A 24269-nucleotide genomic window follows, 5' to 3' on the forward strand; every position below is an offset into this window, starting at 1 on the left:
AAGTTACACTTTAACCAAAAGCTAAATTGAGGTAAAGATTGTAGATTACGATTGCTTGTAGATCTAATATAGATCTATAGATGTTCATTTTTATTCTCTTTTACAGAGAGATAGAAAAACAAATACTCACGGTATGGGTTCTTCTTTCATGCAGCGTGTTCCAAATCCTGGTTTTTCTGTCAGAGCTCCCAGTAGTTTGTTGATGTGAGGGTCCTCAGGTATGTCATTACTGTAAAGACACAGAGAACCCATTACCTTTAAATGTTACATTTGACTGTAATTATTAACTGCCTTAAGTGGAAATTCACAAACAAATGACTTTTTCACAGGTACCTCACAATAGTTCATAAATCATAAATTCCTTTAATAACTGTATAGTGCAGTGGTCAGCACTTCTTCATAGCTAAGCCAGTGAGTTTAAAATACATCATTTAAGTAACATACAGACGTTAGTACAGTTAGGTAACCTTTTACATTTTTAATGGGTTGTGCACTTTAGATTGTGAATACAACATTTCTTCAGGAAAACGTGCTCTTTCGAGTCTTTTTCTTGACAAGAAGTCAAGAGTTCAACTGACTAATAATTGTCAGGCTGGTGTGATTTAAATAATATATAGACTGAGCAAAGACATTTCTGTGCAAGGATTAGAGATAAAGAAGATACAAAGAAGGAAAATGAAAATGGTCAAAGAAGATAGAAAAACATCTGACCTGATGAAGGAAAACTGCTCGCCATACATGCTGGGATGCAGAGCCAGACTGGGATACTTTCCAAACGGAGGAACAATCAGGCTGAACACCAGGGCAATACACACAAACACTGCTGGAAGAACAATCTGAAAAAATAACACAGTGAAGAGGAAATATTAGGCCCAGCATGTTCGATGCAAGGTAGAAAAACTCCTACAGTGGCTACCTCTATACGCACTGTATATGTATATGTATATAAAATAACATCAGTATACCTGTGCAAAGAAGCCTTTCCTGGAGCGCCGAGCGTAGAGGAATCGTTTCCACAGTAATGCCACAAACTGCTGTCTCTTCAGACTCCAGCCTTTAACCTGGTATGAACCTTTACCATCTGTTCCACTGAGCCAGTCAGTCTCACGGGATTCTGCAAACAGATAAGAGGAGACACATAAGCAAATATATAATATGACAAGTGTGTGTCCTGCTTCTCTAATAGTACTAAATAACTGTTAGCAACAACTTGATTGTCTACAATTACAATTTTACAGCCTCAAAGACACATATCTGTATGCTTTGTACCACAAATCTATGTTTATTTATGGTGAAACGCTCCTTTTATAATAAACGCTAAGTGAAAGAATTCTACAAATGACAGCAACAAGACTGTTGCTGTCATTGCACTGCATGCTGGGTAGTGCAGTTCTACCTGGGTCACCTTCAGAGTCGTTGAAATCAAAGTCATCCTCAGTGAAGGGCTTCAGGCAGCTCTGGTGGTCTCCAAACGCATGATGGCGACGAATCCTTGTCGGCACCACTCCATCTGCAGCCACGAGACGGGAGACAGGTTAATTTAACTTTGCTTAATTTAAGACACCTCCTGCCTCCTGTGGCTACAATTCATTAGTGATTTTTAATAAAAAAGATGTTAGGTCTGGAAAACACATCTTATATCTCACCTGAAAGCTCAACAGCATCCACTCCACTGTCCTCAGCCACTTTCAGGAAAATCTGAAAGTTGGAAGACACATGATTGAAAAATTGTCAGAAGCTTATAAACAATAAATTAAACTGATATTATAAAAATCTGTCAACACAAAATATGTATATTATATCAGTTTCATTCCACTTTGTTAACTATGAAAGGCTAACTTAGACCAGAAAAAAGATGGGTGAGCTCTTTCCTGCTCCTTACCTCCTCCAGAGTGGTATCAGATATTCCATAGCTTGATATTCCCAGGTCGGTCAGTCGGTCATCAAGCTCATGGAAGAGCTCTACAAAGGCTCCGTCTTTAGCTGACTGGTAGGGTAAGACATATGTGAGTTCATGGCCAAGGTCCTCCACCATGCGAGCCTCTGGGACATGCTTGAAAATCACGTTGGAGATGAGGGACACATCTGTAGGTAAGAAAAGGCAGAAAGTTTAAGAGGTTGGTTAGAGAAAATAAAAAAAACATCAACATCTTATAACTTGTCTGTCTTCAGTTCTTACCAATAGTGGTGGTTTCACTCTCTGGTTCGCTGCCAAGACCTGCATCTGAACTGCTCTCTGATACACTGTCCTCCTGAACCAAAGACAAAGAAGGTTAACAGTTAGTAAAACAAGATTAAATGAACATTTCCTTCCTTCCTGATAATGAACTCTCATTGGCTGAGACAAAGCAACTTTTTATCCTGCTTGAAGGAAAGCTTATATATGAAATCTGTCACATGAAACAACAACTTTCACAACACTGGAAGTGAGATGATTTATTTTTTATCTTTTAAAAACACATGCTCCCTCTACCTTCTCTGTTTTCTTGCTGTAGGAGACAGTGCTGGCAGAATTCCTGCAGGACTGAAGTGTCAAGTCGTAGTCTCTCTTGACCAGGGTCAGGTAGTAGCCTGTTCCCAGCTGGGTCTTCAGGAAGAGCGAGGAGCCTACGCAGCACAGCTTGCCGTGGGAAATGATGGCGATACGGTCACCCAGGATGTCGGCCTCATCCATGTGATGGGTGGACAGGATGATGGTGCGGCCTGACAGGGGGGAAAACAGGTTCAGATTAATTTGCTATAATTTGCGATTTCTGAGGATAATGCTATGTAAAACTGCACAATTAAATATAACAAAAATTAACTATGACTAAGAGTTGTATTTACCTTGTCTGTATTTGAGCAGCAGGTCCCAGATGCCCCTGCGAGCGTATGGATCAACACCAGCAGTGGGTTCATCCAAGATCACAACCTTTGAGCCCCCAACAAAAGCCAGAGCCACTGAGAGCTTCCTCTGCATCCCACCTGCAAAGACAACAAGAAGAAAAGGTCAAAAAAATGGTTTCTAAAACTTATATTGATATGGAAAATCCCTCTGAGATACATATACAATTTTAACTTTGAAAAAAAAAGATAAAAAAAATCAAACTGACCGGACAGCGTGCTGGTGCGTGACTGTCGTTTGTGAGGCAGTCCGATGTCGTTCACAATATGCTCCATCTCGGCCTTCACCTTCTCCTCAGGCAGTCCCTTCAGACGGGCGTAGAACCAGATGTGTTCCTCCACTGTCAGCCTGGATTCAAGTAAACCAACAAATCGACAGTCAACAAACGGTCCGAGAGCTTCTCCGAACAAGATCTAATCATATTGTTAAAGCTCAGTTGTAAGTATAATCCAACATCTACAGTTTTGTTCTATGATAGCGTCATACTGTATACATACATGCTGAAAAGTACATTGTGCTGGGGACAGACGCCCAGATTCTGCCGTATGGTGCTGAGTTCGGTGCGGATGTCCTTGCCGAGGATGTAGGCTGTACCAGAGGTGGGTGGGAACAATCCTGTTAGGATTGACCTATCAGAAACCAGGGGGGGACACAACAGTCAAAAACCATCTCAACAGAAGATTTCAAATCATTCAACTAATTTTATCTGCTCAGCTCAGTTAAAATTAGGAGTACTGTAGATGATGTGTGTTATCTTACATAGTTGTGGTCTTGCCAGCTCCGTTGTGGCCGAGGAAGGAGGTGATCTGTCCTTCATAGAATCTCAGGGACAGTCCATCCACAGCCAGCTTGTTTCCATGGCTGTAGACCTTCACCAGATTCTCGATGTAAACACCTGGATCAATGTGGTTTGGCTCCTCCTCAATACACACAGCTGTAGATACGATAAAAACAAGAGCAGCGTCTCAGCAATGACACAAAATAAGGTTTAAAAAGATATGAAGGGAGGTATCATCTATCTGCACTTCAAACAGACATAAAAAAAAATTGTACCATCAGCGTTGCCCTTCTTTGACAGAGGAGTTGAGAGGTTCTTGTTTTCTTTCTCTCCACACCAGTATGTTCTAGTGAACGGGAAATACCAAGGCCTGGGGATCCCATACTGACCTGAAATAGAAAGAAGTGTTTTGTTTTTCAGTACCTTTCAGTTTATGAACATTAAATGTATTCATAGACTGTAGTTAGGGAATGTAGAGGTAAGGCCAAGCACTTCTGTTTTCCATATAATCAATTCATCTTACAGTTATCTGGTGTATTAGTTTTTTGCACATCGACTGATTCAGCAATTACTGGTTACTGTAATGTGTAATCATAAACATTGTACATGACTCACCAGGGAATACAGCTTCGATGTACCATGTCATTATTCCATAGAGAACGGCGTCAAACAACATGAGGCAGATAGAGGTGGTGAGGTTGTAGCTGTCTTCCTCCAGAGGGCTGGCCAGCAAGTTGGACCACTGGATTCCCACTCCTTGCTCCTCAAACAGGGCAAAGTACTCACAGCCAAAACCAAACGCTACAGGAGACAGCAGACTCTGAAAGAAGAACAGAGAAGCCAGAGTTTAGTGGAGAGAAAAAAAATAACTGCACATGCTTATTTGAACCTTTTTATTTCACTATTATTTGTTGACATTTGAGGGATGAGGTTTCTAGACATATATTTATGAGTTTGAACTCTCATCTCTTCAATGACAACACCTCAGCACAACATATGTGTTTTATTAAATTCCTTCCACACACCACAACGACTTTTGCTCCAAATCCCACGTAGTCTTGCCAGGCGACACACAGCACATAGGGCAGGTAGAGGGTGAAGTAGATGATCCCACCGCAGGCAGCGGCCAAGTTGGCACGAGAGAACAAAGTGCTGATGAGGAAACACTGCATGATGGTCACTACGCCAAAGGATCCCAGGAAAAGAAACACCACGCCTGGGTCACTGTAAGGCAGCAGGTTGCCCATCTGAGAGGGGGTGTTAGAAGAAAAAAAGAGAGAGTTTAATACTTTCCTAGTTGCGCCATTATGATATCACTTGTATTTCACAATCTAATACATTTTTAGACAATAAAGCATTGTGATCATGGGAAAACAGGGTGATGACTAAGTTAAACACATCAGCAATGATCAGTGTGAGTATATTAACTCGTTTTGTACAATTTGCTGACATTCCTGCATGATGAGGCAAAGTGCGTGGATCACTAACCTTCAATAACATCACCAACAAGCCAGCGCTAATCAGCAGCGGGATTAAACTGCTGATGAACCAGCTGAGCCACAGGATGCCATTATTCAGTCCCATGATCCTCATGGTCTCCTTGAGCCGCGCCTCCTTCTCGTACACCACTCCCTTGATGATGATGGCCACTGAGTACATCCATGCCAAAGTCATGAAGAGAGGCATTGACCGACTCATCACCCGCAAGAAACTATTAAAAAAGAAGTGAGAAAAATGAGTCATGCTCTCTTTAAAGTACATGTACAAGATAGATATTAGTTTTTCTTCCCACAGTGGTCACTTACATGTCATCAACATAGCAGGGGTAGGGCATCTGCTGAATGTAGATGCCCGTCTTTTCCTTGGTGCCGGTGACAGCTCTGATGATTCCCTGTTCAATCACGTCCTGCAAGTAGGAAAACCCGCCCCAGATGTAACGAAGGTCCTCGAAGGGGTCTGCCCTGGGGCCGGGGTCCCAGTAGCTGCAAGGCAAAGTGACAATCAATAAACTCATGGTGACATAATAAGAATCTACATTGCCTGAATAGTATTTTCAAAAATGATTACAAAATAGTTTCTTGGCTGACGTAGACCCTTACCCATCTTTAATCTTGTTCGTCCTCTCTACATTATCAATGTCCATGCGGATTTTGTAGTTGACATTGGGAGGCAGGTCAGTGCTGTTGCTATGGGTGATGTCGGGAAACACAATTCCTGCCCAGAACTTCTGGTTGTTGAGAAGACCCATGGACTTGTTGACTAATCGCTCCTCATTAGCTACTGGCTCCAGCTTGTCCAGGTTCACACACTGTGAGGGAAAGAGCAGGGTTATGGCACATTTTTCATCAGAGTCTGAGTCTGAGTCTGAGATTAGGAAAGAAGCATGAAGCAACTGTTGTAAGATCTAAATGATGTCTCAAGGGAGAGTGCCACCCAGTTAAAGAAGGATGGAGCATGTTTCCAGAAGTAAAAGAGTATCCCACAACAGCTGAACCAGCTTGCTTATGGTAGATCAAGTTGTTCTGAAAAAGAGCTACTTAATCAGGTTATGTAAAGTGGTCTTAATGGTAACCATCTAATTATATTACTGTTTAATTTGAAGCTGTCGTGCTTTATGGAGTCATCAGCCTGCAGCTTGTTTGGGTGATCTTTAACAGCCCCACATCAACTATCACCTCTTAAACACATATCCTAAACGCTCCTGCTCAAACAAATCACATGCTTTCCTCACAGCTATTGCTCAGAAGCTGATAACAGCTATGAACTCTACACCCGATTACACAAACTCATGTTCCTGAGTAACCACACCAGAGTTGTTAGAATAATTTGCTGAGACCTCCTACAGATTAGCCTCTTACATACTTAGCTGATATAAGCTGACTTGTACCTCATCCCTGAATACCGAGTGTGTGAGAAGGCAACGAGTTCAAAAGCATAATGAAAATACAGCGTGAGCCCTTCTAATGCTATAGGCATGATAAACCTTTATGGTTGTATCAGGCCTTGACATAGTTTTTGGTGTGAGAAATGTCAGTTTACACGCATTATACGATCTTCTTAAAGGGTGAAATGCAGTCAGTAGGTCAGTGGATTGTTTACAGCGGTGCTCGACCTACACATTGCCAAGGAAATTTCACTTGGAAATGTTTTTGTGGCAATACCTAATTGATATGAAGTCATGGTTTAACATGTCCCCTTTTTAAATGATTATAATTGTGTTTGTGTATTTGATGACATAGTCTGAGGTCACAAAGTGGATTAAAACACAATAGCAATCAGTTACAGTTAGAAGATCATCAGACATCTGTGTCAGCAGTCTATGGAGTGGAAAACCTAGGTATTTATTTAGGTAATTTGATCATTACTTCATATTAAAGGTGTATCACTGGGCAATTACTCACATTTACCACTGAACCATGATGTTTATTTTAGAGACATCTCAATGAAGAAATTCCCTGACACAGATAAATAAGACAACAATTACCCATTCGCTGGGGCATGAATATTGATTAACATTTGGCAGGAGTTTAGGAGCGGTTGTTTATAGCTAAGCCTTGGCTCTGACACACTGACCCAATAGGCAGATACATGGAGCAGTGACACAACCAGCACGGGTATAATTCAATTCAATTTGATGAGGAGAAGGAAAGGAAAAGAACATTTGATTTCAAGGCTTTTAAAAGCCATGCAGTGATCTAACCGCAGTTGAAATTGCATTAAAAAACAATGGGACATACTAGAAGATTTCATTTGTGATGACCTAAATGGGCAATTACCATTCAGCCTATTTCCTCACTAGGATTTCTTTGCATCTTGACCTACATGTGAGATACTAGATAGCGGCTATTTTACAGACACAACTTAATACTCGTATAAATGTGGGTTTATTGATATTGTCCTTGAAAACAAGGATGGCTACATAGTAATTTCACACGTCTGTGTATGCAGACTGAGCAAGTCATGTGAAAACACCATAACATACTCTACATCCTTTTAAGTCATAATTGATATGAAATTTTATGTCCTGATATATTTGATTGAAAAAATCTATCATTGCAATATGTGTTTTCTTTTTGGTCCTACATCTTTCACTAACACACTGACCTCCATGAAGCGTGAGATGGTCTGGATGGCCTGGTCTGTTTCATTGAAGACATCTCTCCAGGTATAGGCTGATCCTGCAGGTCTTTTGTCCTCTGAGGCCTTGGACAGGAAGTTTGACACATCTGACACCCGCCACTCAATCTCACTGAGCTGGGTGTTAAAGAATGCAGCGCTGGCATTATTTTGGAGCAGGGTCTGCAAAAAGGAACGATTATGTTATTTATTATAGAGAGTCAATTGTGTCATTACCTTTTGTGAAGAACAATACCCAAAATATAAAAGAGGAAGATAGAGATTAACAAAATATTCCACATTTAGTGGCTCAGTTAGTTTCTTGCGGTCATAAATCTTTCTTTACTTCCTCTTACCTCCTCTTCTTCCTCTTCAGCAGTAAAATGTATGTCAAACAACAGCGTGAAAAACAAACTGTTGAATAATCTGTATGCCTTTAGGCTTGCTGGGTTTTGTGACCTTCATTGCCGCCCCACTCTGTCTGACTTTCTGTGTACATTTCTTGTGTGGCTTGTGACCCACTTTCCTGTCATTTAATTTTCTGATGTCCCTGTTCAAGGCTCTTTTCAAGTTCATCATCTGTGTTATCTCAGCCATTTTCCTGTTTCCCAGATGAAAAAAACGATGTCATGACAGACAGCATTGACAGCCATTTCCTCATATTTTAAACTACAAATTTGTGGTTATGCACTTATAACCCATACATGAATACATTTAACAGCCTTACAGGAAGGCTCATCTCTGGCAGACACACATTTTTTGTCTTTTCCATCTTTTCAAAATGCCTTTAATTATCATTCAGCAAATACAAAGGGAAGTTAATTTACAATACCACCATTCACCACTAGGTGGAGGTGGTGCTTATGTGATCCACAGAAGGGAAGCTAAGTTGTGTGGAAAAAAAAACAACCACTGTAGCCATGAAGAGCCATGTTATGAAATATATGCAATCTGATTGAGATTGATCTCTAAAGAACCTGATGGTAAATGGCTGATCCTGGTAGGATGACTGTAACTGTACAGCCATTAATCCAGCCCAAACAAGTAGTCCCGTGTGTAAGTTAGAACACCAATGCCTTGTGTGTCTATGCTTTAATGTGATCAAACTGAGAGCAAACGGTTTAAATGAAGGCAGGTCTTGTTTTCAGACTGATGTCAGACCAACGTTTTAATGCCAAAGTGATAATTCAGAAACTCTGTCCCTTTCAACTGAATTATCTGTCAGTGTTAGTCTCTGATGTTTATCTCTTTTGTGTTCACCCGAAAAGACACCAGCCAGTATGAAAAAAACAGTTTTTGCCTTCGTCCTCTTTCTCCACAGTTTCAAGTACTTTCATCAGCCTGAGAAATATCACAAGCGCATAAACAACTTTTGTGACATTCAAGGCCAGTTGTTGATATAGTCCCTATTTGGACCCATACCGAAGCAGTATGGGTGGTGACTTCTGCAGTAGCTTTGAATGGTCCTTCCTTTGTAAGTCACATCAGACACATAATTACACTTTAGTCACAGTGATGCCCAGATTACTATCTTTAAACTCCCATGTAAACAGGAAGAACACTGAGAACACAAATCTGATATGTGTACGTGTGTCTTGTCAGTGCCGCCCACTCACCCTGACCATGTCCATTTCCTCGCTAGTCTCCATGAAGTTCCAGATTTTGGGCCTCATCTCCTCCCACATCCCTCCAAGGTCCCTCAGCACACCAAGTTCCTGGAAGGTCTTATTCACCTGGAACACAGACACACATACTCAGTCTCATTTAATAGGGCTACCCTCAGGGTTTCCATGGGCTTATTAGACATGACGGGGGCCTATTTTACCTCATGGATGATCCTCTGTGTTGCTGGAGTATCTGGAGTGTACAGGATCTTTCCCATGAGCAGAGGCTTCAGAGCTCTCCAGATCATCCTGGAAATGGGGCTGGACTCCAGGCTCCGCATCATGTTGTTACAATAGGGAGCTTGGAAATAAATACAAAGCACTTTTAATGTCCTGACCCTTGTTTCTCTTCTATGGTGAAACATTTAAAGCATTAACCTTTCCCATTACTGTCTACCATTTCATTTTTTTTCATTGAATGAGACTTAGAATCATGGAAAGACTGCTAAAACACTTTGAACACTTACTCGAAGAGTTGTCGTAAGCGGAGAGAGGCTCACTGTCACTGTCATTGCCATGGTTTCCGAACAGTGCCTTGTAGTTGTTGTCTTCGTACCAGTTGAGAGACTTGATTTTGAGGCCACCTCCCTCTGGGTGTCCGCAGACGATACGTGACACGGCCTGGTACATCTGGTTTGGAGAGCCTGTGGCATTCGCAGTAAGATACAGGATCTCCTTTCGCATATCCTTCCAACTCTTCATACTGGAAAGCTGGGGGGAGAGACACATGCAGAAATGTTAGCATAATGATGACTGGCCAATAGCCGCGAGTATATTATTCCAAGTCCAAATGATGACGAGGGAATACAAATACACAACTCTCAGATCTGTAAACATGCAAACAAACATTTAAATCTGTTTTCACTGGAAAAAAAACCCTCAAGGTTTAAACATTTGATGATTAACAGCTCAATAGGAAAATAAAAAGAGATTTTTGAGATGTTCTTCATGTACTGCATTTTTTAATGTTTGTTGGCCACACTCAGTGTCCAACAGTAAAGCTTCTTGCACACACAAAAACAGACATCATCAAGTCATCATCACTCACTATCAACAGTTTGCCACACTCAGACATCAACACTCATCTGTACGAGTGTTGATGTCTCCTTCTGCAGCACATTTCAGATGCTAAATATTGTCTTTAGACACACATGATCTAATATTTAAATCATTAATAGTCTCATTCTGGGATATTTGAGCTGTAAGGTGTTTGTTATCATTATGCCTTAAATTGATTTAAAGTACAAGGATTATGAAAAGTTGTATTTTACTAAGAGCTCTGTAAAAAAACTATTTTAGTCAGGATACATGTCTGTGAAATTAGTCCAACATGAATAAAACAAGGTCTCTCTGCACTATTTATGAGTTTGCTGAACGTGCTGCATGTTATATCTGCTCCATGTGTCACCATGTCTGTGTTAAAACTTGCTCTGTACATGCTTTTTCCTTTAGGGGAATCTCACATGTCTCGAATACTGTAACTCACAGTGACAGAAGTAAAAATAATATGTCTGCAACTACATATGTAAGGTTATCATCTGTCACAACAGATGTAGCTTATATGAATCCCGTGCACGTGTGTGTGTGTGTGTGTGAGAGAGACACAGTAGGATTGAAGTTACTAAAGGTTATCATCTTCACTATGAGTGGTATTCTAGACATGGAAGTCAAGTGTTGCGCTGTGGGGTGGAGACACTTAGCACTTAGCCGTCTGCCAGACTGAGATAAATTTAACTACGGCTACCAGTCCTGTCTCTCTCTCTCTCTCTCTCTCTCTCTCTCTCTCTACCTCTCTCTCTACCTCTCTCTCTCTGTGTGCACGTGCGTTTATTTGCATGTCCCTCTACTGGTGAGGTCAGATAACTTAAAACATGTAGGTCGATGTGTTACTTAACATGTTATCACACTGTTACTTACGTACTGTAAAAAGAAACCATGATGTTGCATGTTCACGGAGCTTCTTACCGTGTATACGTATTCACAGCTGTCAAACCATATCTAATGCTGAAGGCTTGGGGGCAGTGCAGTGCTGTTGCCTTGTTGCTTATCACAACACAATCTTGTAGCACTGCTCCTCAGCCTATTATAGTTCCGTATTATTGGCAATGTCAGAAATTAAAGCCCAATTTCTCATGTGTGTTTTGATTTTGGTGAACAGTCGATGGATCTAATATTTGTTCAACTTTCTTGTGACATTTAAAGTTTGTGGAAAACTGGTTGGCAGGACATAAAATTCTGTGGCTGTGTTCATCATAACAACAAAACAACAGAGCTCTTTGTCGTATTCCTTTTGTCTCCAGAGAAACTGTCCTTAATTTCCTATCGACAGTCGAACGCTGTGTTTCGTGAGGCTGAAGGGAGCAGGGAGTTCATTTTGGCTCACGCAGAGGTTGCTACAGGTCAAAAGACAAGTCCCCACAAGTTCCCCATTAATGGCTCCAAACTGGTCAACTACACATGCAATTATGTCACCAACTCGTGATGAGGAAGGAATGAAAGGACGGGGGTTTATGTTTTTCATGGAAGTAAAACAAAGAAAGGGGCGGAAAGAAGAAGTGAAGCCTTTGTTTCCTACGTGTGAACCGGAGGAGGTTTCTTGGGCTTACGGTACGCTCAGGCTCTGTGTGTGTGAGCGTGGAAATGAGACCTTTTCCTGAAGTGAAAATATGAATAAATATGAGGAGGTCAGATGTAGATGCTAGAGAATGAAAGACAAATCAAAAAGAGAGAAAGAAAGAAAGAAAGAAAGAAAGAATGACACATCATATGAGGTGTGTTGCTCATCTGTATGTGAGTGAGGTTTCAGCAGAGCAGGAGGTGGAAATGAGCACAGAAAGCAGGAGTGGAAGGCGCTAGAACAAAGAGAGGTTACTATCGGTCGTTCTCCTAATAAGCAAAAACTCTGCAGGCTCCGCGGTACAGCGCAATTATTATACTGACAATTGTTACTGAGTACACACTGACTGACATACAAACACACACACACACAAGATCCTCGCATACCACGCAGAGCAAATAACACTGTTTTCTCTGTCCTCTGTGTTATTTCAAAACCGACTGTTGTTTAGAGCGCAGCGTGTAATTCTTATTCTGCCCTTATTCTATCCATCAACACTGTTTTCCAACAAAAAGAAAGTGAGACTGAGGGAACTGTTGCATCTCAGATCACTGACGCACATATGCACACACAGACACGCACTCCCTGAGATCGTTCTGTACTCGCTTGCTTTGCAGCTGAGCCGACAGCCACATCAAACCGTCACATGCTTTCCTGCTCTCTCATGCACAAAGAACTGTGTGTGTGTGTGTGTGTGTGTGCATTGTGTTAAACTGGTTGCGTATCTGGGCCTCCGTGTGAGTGTTTTATTTGTGCGGCTGTCTAATTCGGACATTTAAAAAGGTCTAAGAGTGCGCATGTGTGTGTTGCATATGTTCGTGCGAATATGTGTCCTCCTGCCCTCGTTGTCAGAGGCTGCAGTAGCTGCAAAAACGGAGCAGCGACTGACAGAAAACTCCCCCCTTTTGCTCTGGTGTCAAACGCTGGCACACACACGCATATCAATATCTTGTAAACTAGTTTGTTTTGACTGCTGTGTGTGTGTATGTGTGAGAGAGAGAGACCCTGCCTGCCAAATGTGAGTGTGAGTCTCTCAGTGTGACTGAGCATTAATTTGTCTCTTCTGAAAGCATTTTTTTGGGTGACTGAATATATGTGTCATTTCCCTGGAGGGATGATGTCCATGTTAACTTGGGTGACTAGGTGAGTAACACACACTCACACATGCGCCAACAGGCAGGCAGCAGAAGAGGAGCGTCCCGGAGTAACCTCGCAGCGGAGCCTGTATGAGGTTACTTAAGTTCAATTTTCTATTCTGCACACAGCTATTAAACCAGAGAAGCTGTGGTCCAATTGTGAATTAATTGTTCATATTGAAATAATACATTTTAATTACATCTAGGTTGTGACTTATAATGAATTGATTGTGATTAGGTTAAAATGACTCGTCTTTGTATTATGTCCATGTAAACTCTGATTAAAACTAAACTAAGAGGTATAAGAAGTTCAAGTCACTCTAATTGATATTCTGTCCAGGTATCAGGTTGTAGATTTCGCCACGATGATAGTGATCAGGTTTTGGAGCAGAGGTTACTAGAGTTTATTCACTCACTCCCAACGCTTTGCTTAGCAACGACTTAAGCTACTTAAGGCCAACAATGCAAAGTAGATAAATGTCACTAATGTTTCTGAGAGGCATGTTGATTAAAATTAGAATAAATGATTCAAAAAAAGTATATGTTCGCTTTGTAACTGTTTGTCAGGAAATTAATGACCTCTTTAGTATAAAAGGCTTTAGTATAAATTGCTGGGAATAGCCTGGGAAGGAGTGGGAATCCAGATTATTAGAGGTCACTGTTATCTTCCTGAGCTAAATGAAAATAATTACTGACAAACAGAGAAAAAGGTTAAACAGAATGCTGCAAACAAGTGTAATTTAACAATAAATGTGGGTGGCTGTTGAGTTGAGTCTCAACTAATTTCATTCATTTTTAATTATTTTCTTTTAACATTATTTTCTACATGGCTATGAATGCTGGCTATGCTGGTTGACTTCACCAGGCTCACACCTATTCTTTATCAGCAGGCAATGCTATGCAAGAAAGCTTAGACAAACAGTATGCAGAATGGACAAATGTTAACTTTTCTGCTTCTGATAAGGTCATGAGGTGACTAAAATTTAGCACTAAAAAAGTTCTGTATAAAAATGTTGGTTTATCTTGACCCTTCCTAATATATTCTGATAAATTCAGCTGGTCATAATTTTACAGTGAATGTGTCATTTTCACGTGGCCCTCGTGTCACATGGCCGACAATGTGAAAATGAGATTTTTCTTGGCTCCTGAAAAAGACATTATGCCCATAGTTCCTTTTGCCTTCCAGCAGTGACAATCCAGGGATTGAAGCACAGGCTGCAGATGATTACTGGTTAGGAAGTAGAGGTTACATGAGTGCAGCTCTCCTTTCCGCCAGCCTCATATCTCATCTACCAACAGGCTAAGCAGACGCACATCATCTGCTTCAAACTAAATAATAAGCGTCGAAAAGGAAATTACTTAATCGGTGGCCATCCGTAGAATAATCGTTGATTACTGTAAATAGATGCTCTTTCTGTGAGGGTGTCACTGCGTGTTAAAATGTTACACCTGAAGTACCGGCAGTCTAAAATAGCACAGTATGAAACAATCAACACCAGCTGGCTCAGACACAAACCAAAACATGGTGAAACCTGGGAGGAAGTTGAGCAAGAGCGGTTTCAAGTCGACACTCATCCACTTTTGTCTTTCACATTCTTCATTCAGTTCATGTGTGTGTTGATCATTGCCCTCTCACTCAACGCTTGGTATGGGTGGAAAAGAGATAAAAAAGATTGCTGATGGTTGCAACATTAGTGGTTGAGGACACAAGAAAAGGCCAGCTCATTGATATTCTTACAGCTGATTAGACAGGAAACACTATCACACCCACACTTGTACATACAGCTGGGTCTTTATGTTATGCCGACTCAGCAGAGCAGGAGCCTGAGAGAAAGGGGGTTGTGTGTGTGTGTGTGTGTGTGTGTGTGTGTGGGTGTGTGTGTGTGTGTGTGTGTGTGTGTGTGTGTGTGTGTGTGTGTGTTTGCACTACTGACTGCTGCTGCTCTCCTTTCTCACTACATTCCAGCAGCTCAGACTGGGTTACATTAGACCAGACGTGTGTATTCTGTGTACGGGTGCGTGCCAGTGTGTGTGCGCATGTGTTCCTATAGCCTGCTTGTGTTTTTGCGTGCGAGACAGTGAAGACAGCGCACACCTCGATGTCGGCTGAGTAAGACACTTCCACTACTACTTAAACAAAGTCTATTTATTCTTATCTAAACTTACGAAGGAGAATTCTTCTTATGCACATTTGGGTGGAAGCTGGTTATAAAAAAAAAGGAGAACTGGATCACCAGAAAAATCAAAGTGCACTGTGTCGTTATGGTGCAACAAGAGTATTTCAACACACAACAGTTGGTTGACCTTGAGGATGGCTACTATTTGGTGGATATGTGCCAGTCGTGTTTTATAATTATGCAACAGTGGCAATAGGAGCTTTTTTTAAATGTATTTCTACATAGAATAAATCAGTTTGTCGTGACTCTAAAGGAATCTGCCTTTTCCCTTTTTGTTAATATTATTCACTTGTGCATCAGAAAAATCTATTTTGCTCTTTAATCTTTGACCCACGTAGCATTTCACAAAGCAAGTTTCATTTTCAAGCACCAATCACAACTCCACACATGAGTGTGTGTAAGTGTTAATATTGTCAGTACAGCCCTGATGCCAACATGTCTCCACTTCTACATGTGATCCGTGTGTACAGTAAAGCATATGACTTCATAAAGAGCTGTTTCTTGGTAGGAATTGATTTTATTCACAAACATTACTACTTAAAACTGAACTTTGGAAACAAATATGTCAGCAGTCTTGTTTGCACTTGTACCAACATGCGTATGTTGTGTGCTCTGTGTGTATCTACCTCCACGGCCAGCGCTCCCAGGCTCTCCAGAAGATTGTCGGTTGCAGCTGAGACTTCCTGAACGACTTTGGGGTCTGACCTCACATCCTTCTGTTAGAGAGAAGACAGGGGATTGTTACAATGTTGCAGATATTTTACACTGTGTTTTTGGTTTGTTCGCAAAAGTACAACATCTTGGTTAAAGACAATACAATAGTGAAAGTGCAAGTGACGGAGGAAGCCAAATGGACTTATAAAAGGTGCCCTGCTATATGAAAACAATCTCTAATTCAGAAAAATGAGAGAAATAAAAATGTAACCTTTGTTGAAATTCATGTGCTTTATTCATGACAGTTATGTGCCTATTGTATTTTGTGATTTTGTTACTCATTACGTTTATTCACTTATTTGTATGTTTTTCATTTAATAACAATTTTGTATTTTCACTAATTTTGTAACTTTTCTACAAGAATTATTAGTCTTATAATGGACAAGCAACGCTCATTACAGAGACAGAGAAAGGTGAGAAGAAAAAAAAAAAGCTGTGGTGAAGGAGAAGTGGGGGAGAAAGAAGAAAAGACAGGATTAGGGTCAAAGGTGAGGGAAGAGGGGAGCTGAGAAAGAACAACAGGTCAGTGCGGCTTTGACCTCTAATGTTCCCGTCTGTCAAACTGCTCCGTGTGTGTGATTGTGTATGTGTGTGTGTGTGTGTGTGTGTGTGTGTGTGCGTGTGTGTGCGTGTGTGTGTGTGCTCTCGTCTATCACGCTAAGCGGTCAGCTGCTGGAATGTCTGACACTTGATAAAGCACAGGTGCTGCTGAAGACAGAATAGCCGTCGAGGAGAAGTGAATAGCTTCCTAGGACGTTCTCTCTCTCTCTCCCATTTTCTCTTCTTTCTCTAATGATTACTCTCCCTTTCTCCTATATACACACACCCACACATAAAGTAACTAATGGGAAAAAGTTCAGTTTAGAAAGAGTTCTTGACCTCACTTTTTACACAATTTTGTTACTTTTGGAAGGGAATTTCCACAATTGCATCAAAGTTCAGACACTGAAAGAACAGTGGGGTGAATTTGGGGGTGAATCATGTCCGCAGTCAACCAGGAAATGATTTTATTCTCAGATTTAAGAGTCATGTGGTGAGTTTCTCTACTCTGTTTAACAGCACAATAACTGAGTGTTACTTGCTTAATTTTATTTCTAAAGCAGTCATGATATTCTCTGTCCCTCATCCTTTGTCTCTATTTAAACATCAGCTCTGCAGAATGTTTTGTTCACCTCTTGCCACCCTTCACCATCATGACTCACATCAGTGTGACGGGTTTTATGGGAAAGGGGCAGGCTTATCAGGGAAAATATGGGGAAGGGGGGGGAGAGGTGATGCTAGAGGGAGAAAGGAGAGGAGAGGTTGAGAGGAGGAGGGAGTAAAGAAAACACAAAGTTTTGTAGTAAGCGGAAAAGACGAGGGATCAGGGATTTACTTCAGAGCTGAACAAACAGTGATTCCTCTTGTCACGTAATATCAAGAGTCAAACTCGATGGCTCCCATTTAGCGCTCACAATAAAATGACCTCAAAAGGCGATGACAAGTGTAGAGGGGAAACATAAACCGTTCGGATGTGTTTGCATTTTTCTCTTGTATGTTTATGTGGATGCACTTGTTCATGTCCCAGCTCTTATTCTGTAAACAACCAAGTTGCTGAAAGGAAAACATTGTTTCACAGAAATAAACAGCGATGACTCCCAGATATTTCAAGCTGTAAAGACTGAAGAGACTTTCTGTTGTTTCTAAACAATATATTTTCTCCAAGTAACTGACAAATATTGCATTATCCAACCATGTAGTGACAGGTCAATACATGGCAAGGATATCCTCATCTTCCTTACGCTGGAGGACACCTGATTATCTGGCAGTGAAGCAACAGAGGTCGATGACACTACAGTGAACTTTCTGGTAAAAAACGGGGTGGGGAGGTACTTGCCAATGACTATCAGACTTAACGAGGATATGATTTGTTGGGTGGTCTTACCCGAACGGGTTTGAAGAAGTCCAAGTTAGAGAGGAAGTGGCTCTGGGCCTTGTCCAGCCAATCACTGGAAGACTTGCAGATGATTTCTTGCGTCAGACGGGAGACGTTGCGGTCTGCGATATGGACAAACTCTTCCAGGGGCGTAGTATTACAGAGGTCTCTGAGATGGAAGCCAAAACCTTTAGTCAGCACCTAGACAGAGGAGAAAAAAAGAAGAAAAGTGATTGACTTAAAGTAGATGAACACTGTATTATCATGCTTGACTAAATACTAACACAACATAAAACAAACCAGCTTTGATGAAGTTGTAATACTTGCAGATGGAGCATTTACTGCACCTTGCAGAAAATATTTTAAAAAATGATCCAGTCAATATTACTCTACCTTCATTTCAACAGTATTGAAACTCATCAGAAGCAGCATAGAAGAGTATTTTGAAATAATGCTTGGGTCAATGTCCTCAAAAGTAATGTTGCATAAATATGTGGTGAGTACCGGTGTTTGCATTTCAACACAGAGGTTAGTTATTACTCTTCACTCTTTATGTATCAAAAGTTACATTCCTTAATCCTGATCATGAGAACAAAACAATGATGCTCAGATAAAGATATCACTGAAATAAATATGATGAAAGTCAGTCTTCAGTAAAGCTTTCTGACAAACACTCTGATCCTAATAAAACTCTTCTCCAAGAGACTTATCTAGTGATAAGAAATTGCCATTTGTCATTTTTTTTTCTTTTGTTGTTTTAAAAATGATCCTCTCTCCCTTTCTTTTTTTGTAACACATTACACACACAGCTATGTCCATGTATGTGGAGTAACAAAATGTCCCTTTTCTGAGACATCAGAGCGTTCAAAGACTGGACAGAAGCTCTGTTTCCTCAGACAGAGTCAAGATGTTCCGGTTTTTGTGTTTACGCGTGTATGTGTGTGTTTATGTGTGAGACTGAGAGAGATATATAGAGAGAGAGACAGCGTGAGAAAGAGAAGGGGGGTTGGGGGGGGCCACACTGACTTGTCTTCTAAATGTCCTTGACTGGCCGCCTGTGTTACCACATCACGTCTGTGAGACTACATACTGTGTGTACACACACACACACACACACACACACACACACACACACATATACATGCAGCCACAGTTGGTAATCTTTTCATTGGAAAAACATCAGAGCTTACAGCAGTGAGTTTGGCGGATTGGGAATCATACTAATAATAAAAAAGAAAATTCAAAACACATTTTTCCTTTGAGAGATGCTCATCTATTTCTGTTTGCTCTCATGCATCTCAATTCTGCAAAAAAATAAATAAATAAAAGATCATATAAAAAAAGGAAACCTTCCCTTAATTGTAACTCCTCTCCTTGAATAATGTTCCTAATGACCTTTCTAGACTAATAGATGCTCATCCTTTCTGATCAATAGACGTCCGAGTGACACGAGATAGGTGGAACCCAATCAGATGGTGTAACGTGAATATTTGTCTTTGAGCCCCTGTCTCTGCACGTGAGGAGAAACGGTGGGGGAGCGGAGGGAAGAGGAGCGGGCATGTGACTCCAGCCCACCAACCGCAAAGCAGGAAGGATGTGAGGGGCTGGGTAGGGAGCTGTTGTTGATGGTGGACCTGTCTAGCTGAACAAGTCAATGTATGTATGTGATATTTGGTTATACGAATAAACTCGATTTGAACGGGAGAAGAGGAGTGTGCGTATTTGTGTTAATGTGTGTACGGGCAAGATGCTGTGAAATAGATCATCTCATAGCTAGAAAAAACTGATGCACGGTAAAGGTTAAGAAATGAATAATAAGAATAATAATAAGAAAAGGAGTACAGGATATAACAATAATATGAAGAAAGAGGAGATTTCAGCGAGTAATATGAAAACAGGACAAGGGAGACAAAAAAAATGAATCAAGTTTTGGAGTTGAAAGGATTAGATTAGATTTTCTTTTTTTGTGGGGGAAAAAAGGAAGGAAAAGACAGATGGGGGGGCGGGGGGGGGGGGGGGGGGGGGGGGGCTTTTGGTGCCCACCAGTCTTTGCACCCACCTACCCCCACCCACAGTGATTTTTCTGCCGGGTATTAAGGGCTTAGCTGTGCCATAGCAGAATCCTGCGGCCTAACAGATGCTGTCAAGCCAAGGTCACTGGATTTATGCAGCGCTGTGGCCAGGGGTGTATGATTATCTCATATGTGAAAATGACTAAACAAAAAGGCTGCATGGTGTGTAACACTGGACATGCTGTTTGCCAGCAGTTCATAGGGATGGAGGCCTATAACATGTCACAATCTCATTTGGTTTAATTGTTTTAATTTACACATTTTACAGATTTTGAAGTTAGAAATCAACAGGTTGATATCATTCAGAGAAGGGAAAATGTGAAAGAAGGGTTTAATTGAAGTATTTATGGCTGAACTTTAGAATGAAGAGCATTTCAGTATTAAATAAAATAAATACATTTAATTGTAATACTCTACCTTCTCCAGATTGACGTCAGCCTCCACTATCTGCTTCAGCGCGTGATGAGGAAGTGATGCATTGTGATGCAGGAAGTGGGAAAGGGTCTCGTTGTCTCTTAAAAAGTCTTTCAGCTTGTAAGCTAGACAAAACAAACAGAGAACATTAAGTCAACCAACTTTGACACACAATCCCCCCCTTTGATAAAAAAAAAAAAAAAAATAAGGAGTCTTTGTTTGGTTGTTGATCTAAATATGCAGTTGAGTTCCCAGAATGAGCTGCAAACCATGAAGTCTCATAAAATGTGTGTTATAAGTTATAAAATATATCCTGGCATGATATGACTACTGAGAATTCATAACATCTCTCAATATACTGACTTGCCCAGAAAATATATCAAATTCTCTGATTATTCCCATCTGGAAATTGTATAACCAGTGAAAACCCGAGTGCAAGAACTATGTAAAACATCAGTAATTAGTGGACTCGAACTCAGAACACAAACATTTATCACCGAATTACAATTTATTTATTTGAATGCCGACAACTTCACAAACACAGACGCATACTGTCGACTTTGTTCTCGGAGAGTTTTTTGTGCTTCTGTTGCATTCCAGAGAAGTCAAATCGTTTAGCTGAATCTGGCTTGAGTCAGCTCTGCGGTTACACACACACACACACACACACACACACACACACACACACACACACACACACACACACACACACACTTCACTCTTCTCCTCAGCTCAAGTTTTGCACTCAACTGGGGTTACTACAGGACGTTCCACTTTGGTCTAGATACTGCCCGACAGTCTTCCTCTCTTACTCTCTTCCTTCCTACCCTTCTCTTCCTCTTTCACCTCCTTCCCTGTACCGTAGGCGACTTCTTACACAAGTTCTCTCTATACATTCGCTTCTTGTCCTGAGACTAATCCTAAATGTCGGGTGAAACTAGTTAAGCGGAATCATGAACAGGAATAGCTCCTGCAGCACACAAGCTGCTGGTGTACGACAGACTGTTATTTTGGTTATTAAGAGAGCTCTCTCTCTCTAACTGTTGCATAACTGCATGTTTTTATGTTTGTGCGGCTTGATGCATCAAACTTAACTGATTATTTCTTAGCCTAAAGAGGTCCCTGTGCTCTTTTACTGCCCTAGATTATTAAGATGAATACATTTTACAGAGAAAGACTGCTCATTGCTCTACTCTACTCTGCCCTCCCACAGTCTGTTTACAAATGAATAATGTTAAATTAAATTTGGATTGCGTATCTTAAGATGTCATCCTTCTTTTCCCTTCCTTCCCTCTCCAGTAAATCTTAATCTGCTCTCTTGTCTTTTATGGTTATCAGACGACAGACACACAGACACACAAACACACGGGATATACATTACTGCCACAGAGCTGAACATCTCTTGGGAGGAAGTGAAAGAGAACAGAGTGTTTCAGTGTGTTGGGGGGGGGGGGGGGGGGGGGGGTGTCATGCGGTGTCGCTCGACTTTACTGCCTCTGTGACTGAGCACTAGTGTGTGTGTGCTATTTGTGAGTTTGAGGTGTGAGTGTGTGTTACACATACACCCCTACAATCGCTGCTTTCTATGAGCCTCTGTGCATGTGTGTTTATAATTGTGCACCTGTGTCTGTGTGTGCATGTGTGTGACTTCAGGTCTCATGGGTGAACAACAAGGGAGTGCTAATAAGGTCTAATCACTGTCCCATTAGGAAATCACAGCTCCCATGGTGCACTGCATCCAAAAGGTCCTTGAGGACAGACCACACTGCGTGGTTCAACCTTGTTAAAATGGAAAGTCTAGCGGTTGTGTAGTCAGCAGCGGTGCGTGTGTGTATTTCATTTCCTTCTTTTATCTTATCTGTGTGTTTGTCTTAATTTGCACTGCCTAAGTGGTTTAAATCCTGTGTTATCACGAACAGCAAGGTTTTTAGAAGTAAGACAACATAAGAAGTAACTGACCTTATCGTGACCTTATCTCATGTTATATCATGTTTGTTTGTGTGTGTGTGTGTTTTTCCAATGTTGGTGCCAGCTGGCTACAAGGGCGAGCCTTACAGTAACACTTATATGTCTGCACATGTTTCTGCTGGTGCCTATCTTATTTCAAATTAAACAATTATAACACACACCTTAGAAATCAAGTCTCATCACTGGTCAAACTGGTCCATAAACAGGCTAAGATGACTGTGGACTGTGGAACCACATTTAACACAGCTTTGTTAACGAGCATAAAGTCACATTCCTGATTGATAATTGTCTTCATACAGTAAGGTCAACAAAAGACGGCTGCTGTGCAACTTTGTCAGCAGTGAAATCAACTCATAGAATGACAAGAATCAAATGGAGTCTTTTAAACCAGACAGCCAAAAGAAAGATGGGAAGATAGGAAAAACCTGTGAAAAGCTCAGTGTTGACAGACTATCAGACTATATTAATCTCTCATCTATTCATCTATTTTGTGTTAAGACAACCTTTTTCATCTAAGAAACGTTGTATGACCCTCCTGTTCTTTAAATGTTCAAATGTCTGTTGATCTTCCTTTCATCTATCCGCCAAGCCGTTCCTAAAGGAACCATATATCCTCTGTGATTTATCATCCCTCTACCTGACCCTTCCCAAACTCCCTTTGTTTTCAATGTAAATCTGACCCTGTCAGCTGCTGAATTATTAACCAACACGTGAGGACTTCCACTCTCAGCTCTTTGATCCATGCTGTTATTCCTATAGAGTCAGTCTGCAGCAATGCTCTGTTTGCTTTCTCCTGCATCATACATGACTACTGTCCGTGCTCCACGTCAGTGATTCTCTCACGTGGATTAGAGATAAATGCAGAGTGGTACATGGGATTGAGCACCACCAGATCCATGTGCATTTAGAAATCAATTGTGATGAAATGCACAGATGTACCAAAGCTTCCTTAAAATAATAAGAGTCTGAATAGACCACTGACCCCCGGTCTCTGTTCATTCCAATTAATATGTAATGACCCACTGATAGTAGATAAGATGACGATCTATTACAGTGCTCTACTCTATACTGCTAACAAGATGGACAGGAAAGACACAATAAGAGAACACACCAGACAATCAACATTCAGAAATATTAACAATTAAAAATGAAAAACCAAAATTTCCTTTCATTTCCTCTTAGGTGTAATGGCTCTCCTTTTTCAGGCCATGCTACGCTTCGTAGGATCATTGCATAATGTAATGTACCTTTGGGCTAACTGGGCAGACGGTAGCCACAACAACAAGGACCTTGATTGTTCTGTTTAGTTGCATAATTTCTGATGGTGGGCTCTGCTCAATGCACCCTTACATTAGGGTCTGATGTAAAACCAAGCTAATATTCCTTTATTTATAGAAACTTAATGGACTGATCACATGTGTATCAGAGAAATATTGCTGTAGCAAAGCAACACTAATGGAATAAACAAAAGTGCCGCCAGTCTAATTAGACTCTCTCATTTCACTATAGCAATTAACTGAGGTCAGTAGTTACATCACTGCTGTTTGTTGTTCCTGCGCTCTATCCTGTAGTGCCCTTCCTTGTGTTATTATCCCCCATTTTATACAGTATTAGTGTTTTCTTTTTCATAACATCAGTACATGTTTTCTACTTTCTTTTTGTCTGGGTTGTCACATGGCTGGCTGGAAAACAGAGATTGCTCCCAGCATGCCTCCCATGCCAGGAAAAAAAAGGGGAACTGAATTTAAATGAAAAAATATTTTTTACCGAGCAAAGTTCATGTGTTTGTGAAGTAAACTAAGTACTGAGCTCAA

At 40.9% G+C, this 24269-nt stretch overlaps 1 protein-coding gene across 3 annotated transcripts in view; it reads right to left on the minus strand.

Moving 5' to 3' along the window:
• Positions 1 to 24269, minus strand: part of LOC122978897 (phospholipid-transporting ATPase ABCA1-like) — a 42589-nt gene that overhangs the window by 8736 nt on the left and 9584 nt on the right. For 2 of the 3 annotated variants that reach the window (XM_044345965.1, XM_044345964.1), the window contains exons 6-30: positions 20491 to 20612; positions 18011 to 18202; positions 15999 to 16088; positions 9910 to 10153; positions 9604 to 9743; positions 9395 to 9511; positions 7767 to 7961; positions 5762 to 5970; positions 5468 to 5644; positions 5151 to 5373; positions 4688 to 4909; positions 4278 to 4482; positions 3938 to 4051; positions 3644 to 3818; positions 3382 to 3513; positions 3093 to 3232; positions 2827 to 2964; positions 2474 to 2703; positions 2180 to 2252; positions 1883 to 2085; positions 1647 to 1698; positions 1397 to 1510; positions 966 to 1114; positions 712 to 836; positions 131 to 229 (exon numbers count right to left, since the gene is read on the minus strand). In XM_044345965.1, the coding sequence (XP_044201900.1) occupies positions 131 to 229; positions 712 to 836; positions 966 to 1114; positions 1397 to 1510; positions 1647 to 1698; positions 1883 to 2085; positions 2180 to 2252; positions 2474 to 2703; positions 2827 to 2964; positions 3093 to 3232; positions 3382 to 3513; positions 3644 to 3818; positions 3938 to 4051; positions 4278 to 4482; positions 4688 to 4909; positions 5151 to 5373; positions 5468 to 5644; positions 5762 to 5970; positions 7767 to 7961; positions 9395 to 9511; positions 9604 to 9743; positions 9910 to 10153; positions 15999 to 16088; positions 18011 to 18202; positions 20491 to 20612 (3880 nt within the window). The remainder of the gene's footprint in view (positions 1 to 130; positions 230 to 711; positions 837 to 965; positions 1115 to 1396; positions 1511 to 1646; positions 1699 to 1882; positions 2086 to 2179; positions 2253 to 2473; positions 2704 to 2826; positions 2965 to 3092; positions 3233 to 3381; positions 3514 to 3643; positions 3819 to 3937; positions 4052 to 4277; positions 4483 to 4687; positions 4910 to 5150; positions 5374 to 5467; positions 5645 to 5761; positions 5971 to 7766; positions 7962 to 9394; positions 9512 to 9603; positions 9744 to 9909; positions 10154 to 15998; positions 16089 to 18010; positions 18203 to 20490; positions 20613 to 24269) is intronic. The other variant, XM_044345966.1, reaches the window with a different exon arrangement.

The sequence above is a fragment of the Thunnus albacares genome, chromosome 3 (assembly GCF_914725855.1).
Source record: "Thunnus albacares chromosome 3, fThuAlb1.1, whole genome shotgun sequence".
Taxonomy (NCBI): domain Eukaryota; kingdom Metazoa; phylum Chordata; class Actinopteri; order Scombriformes; family Scombridae; genus Thunnus; species Thunnus albacares.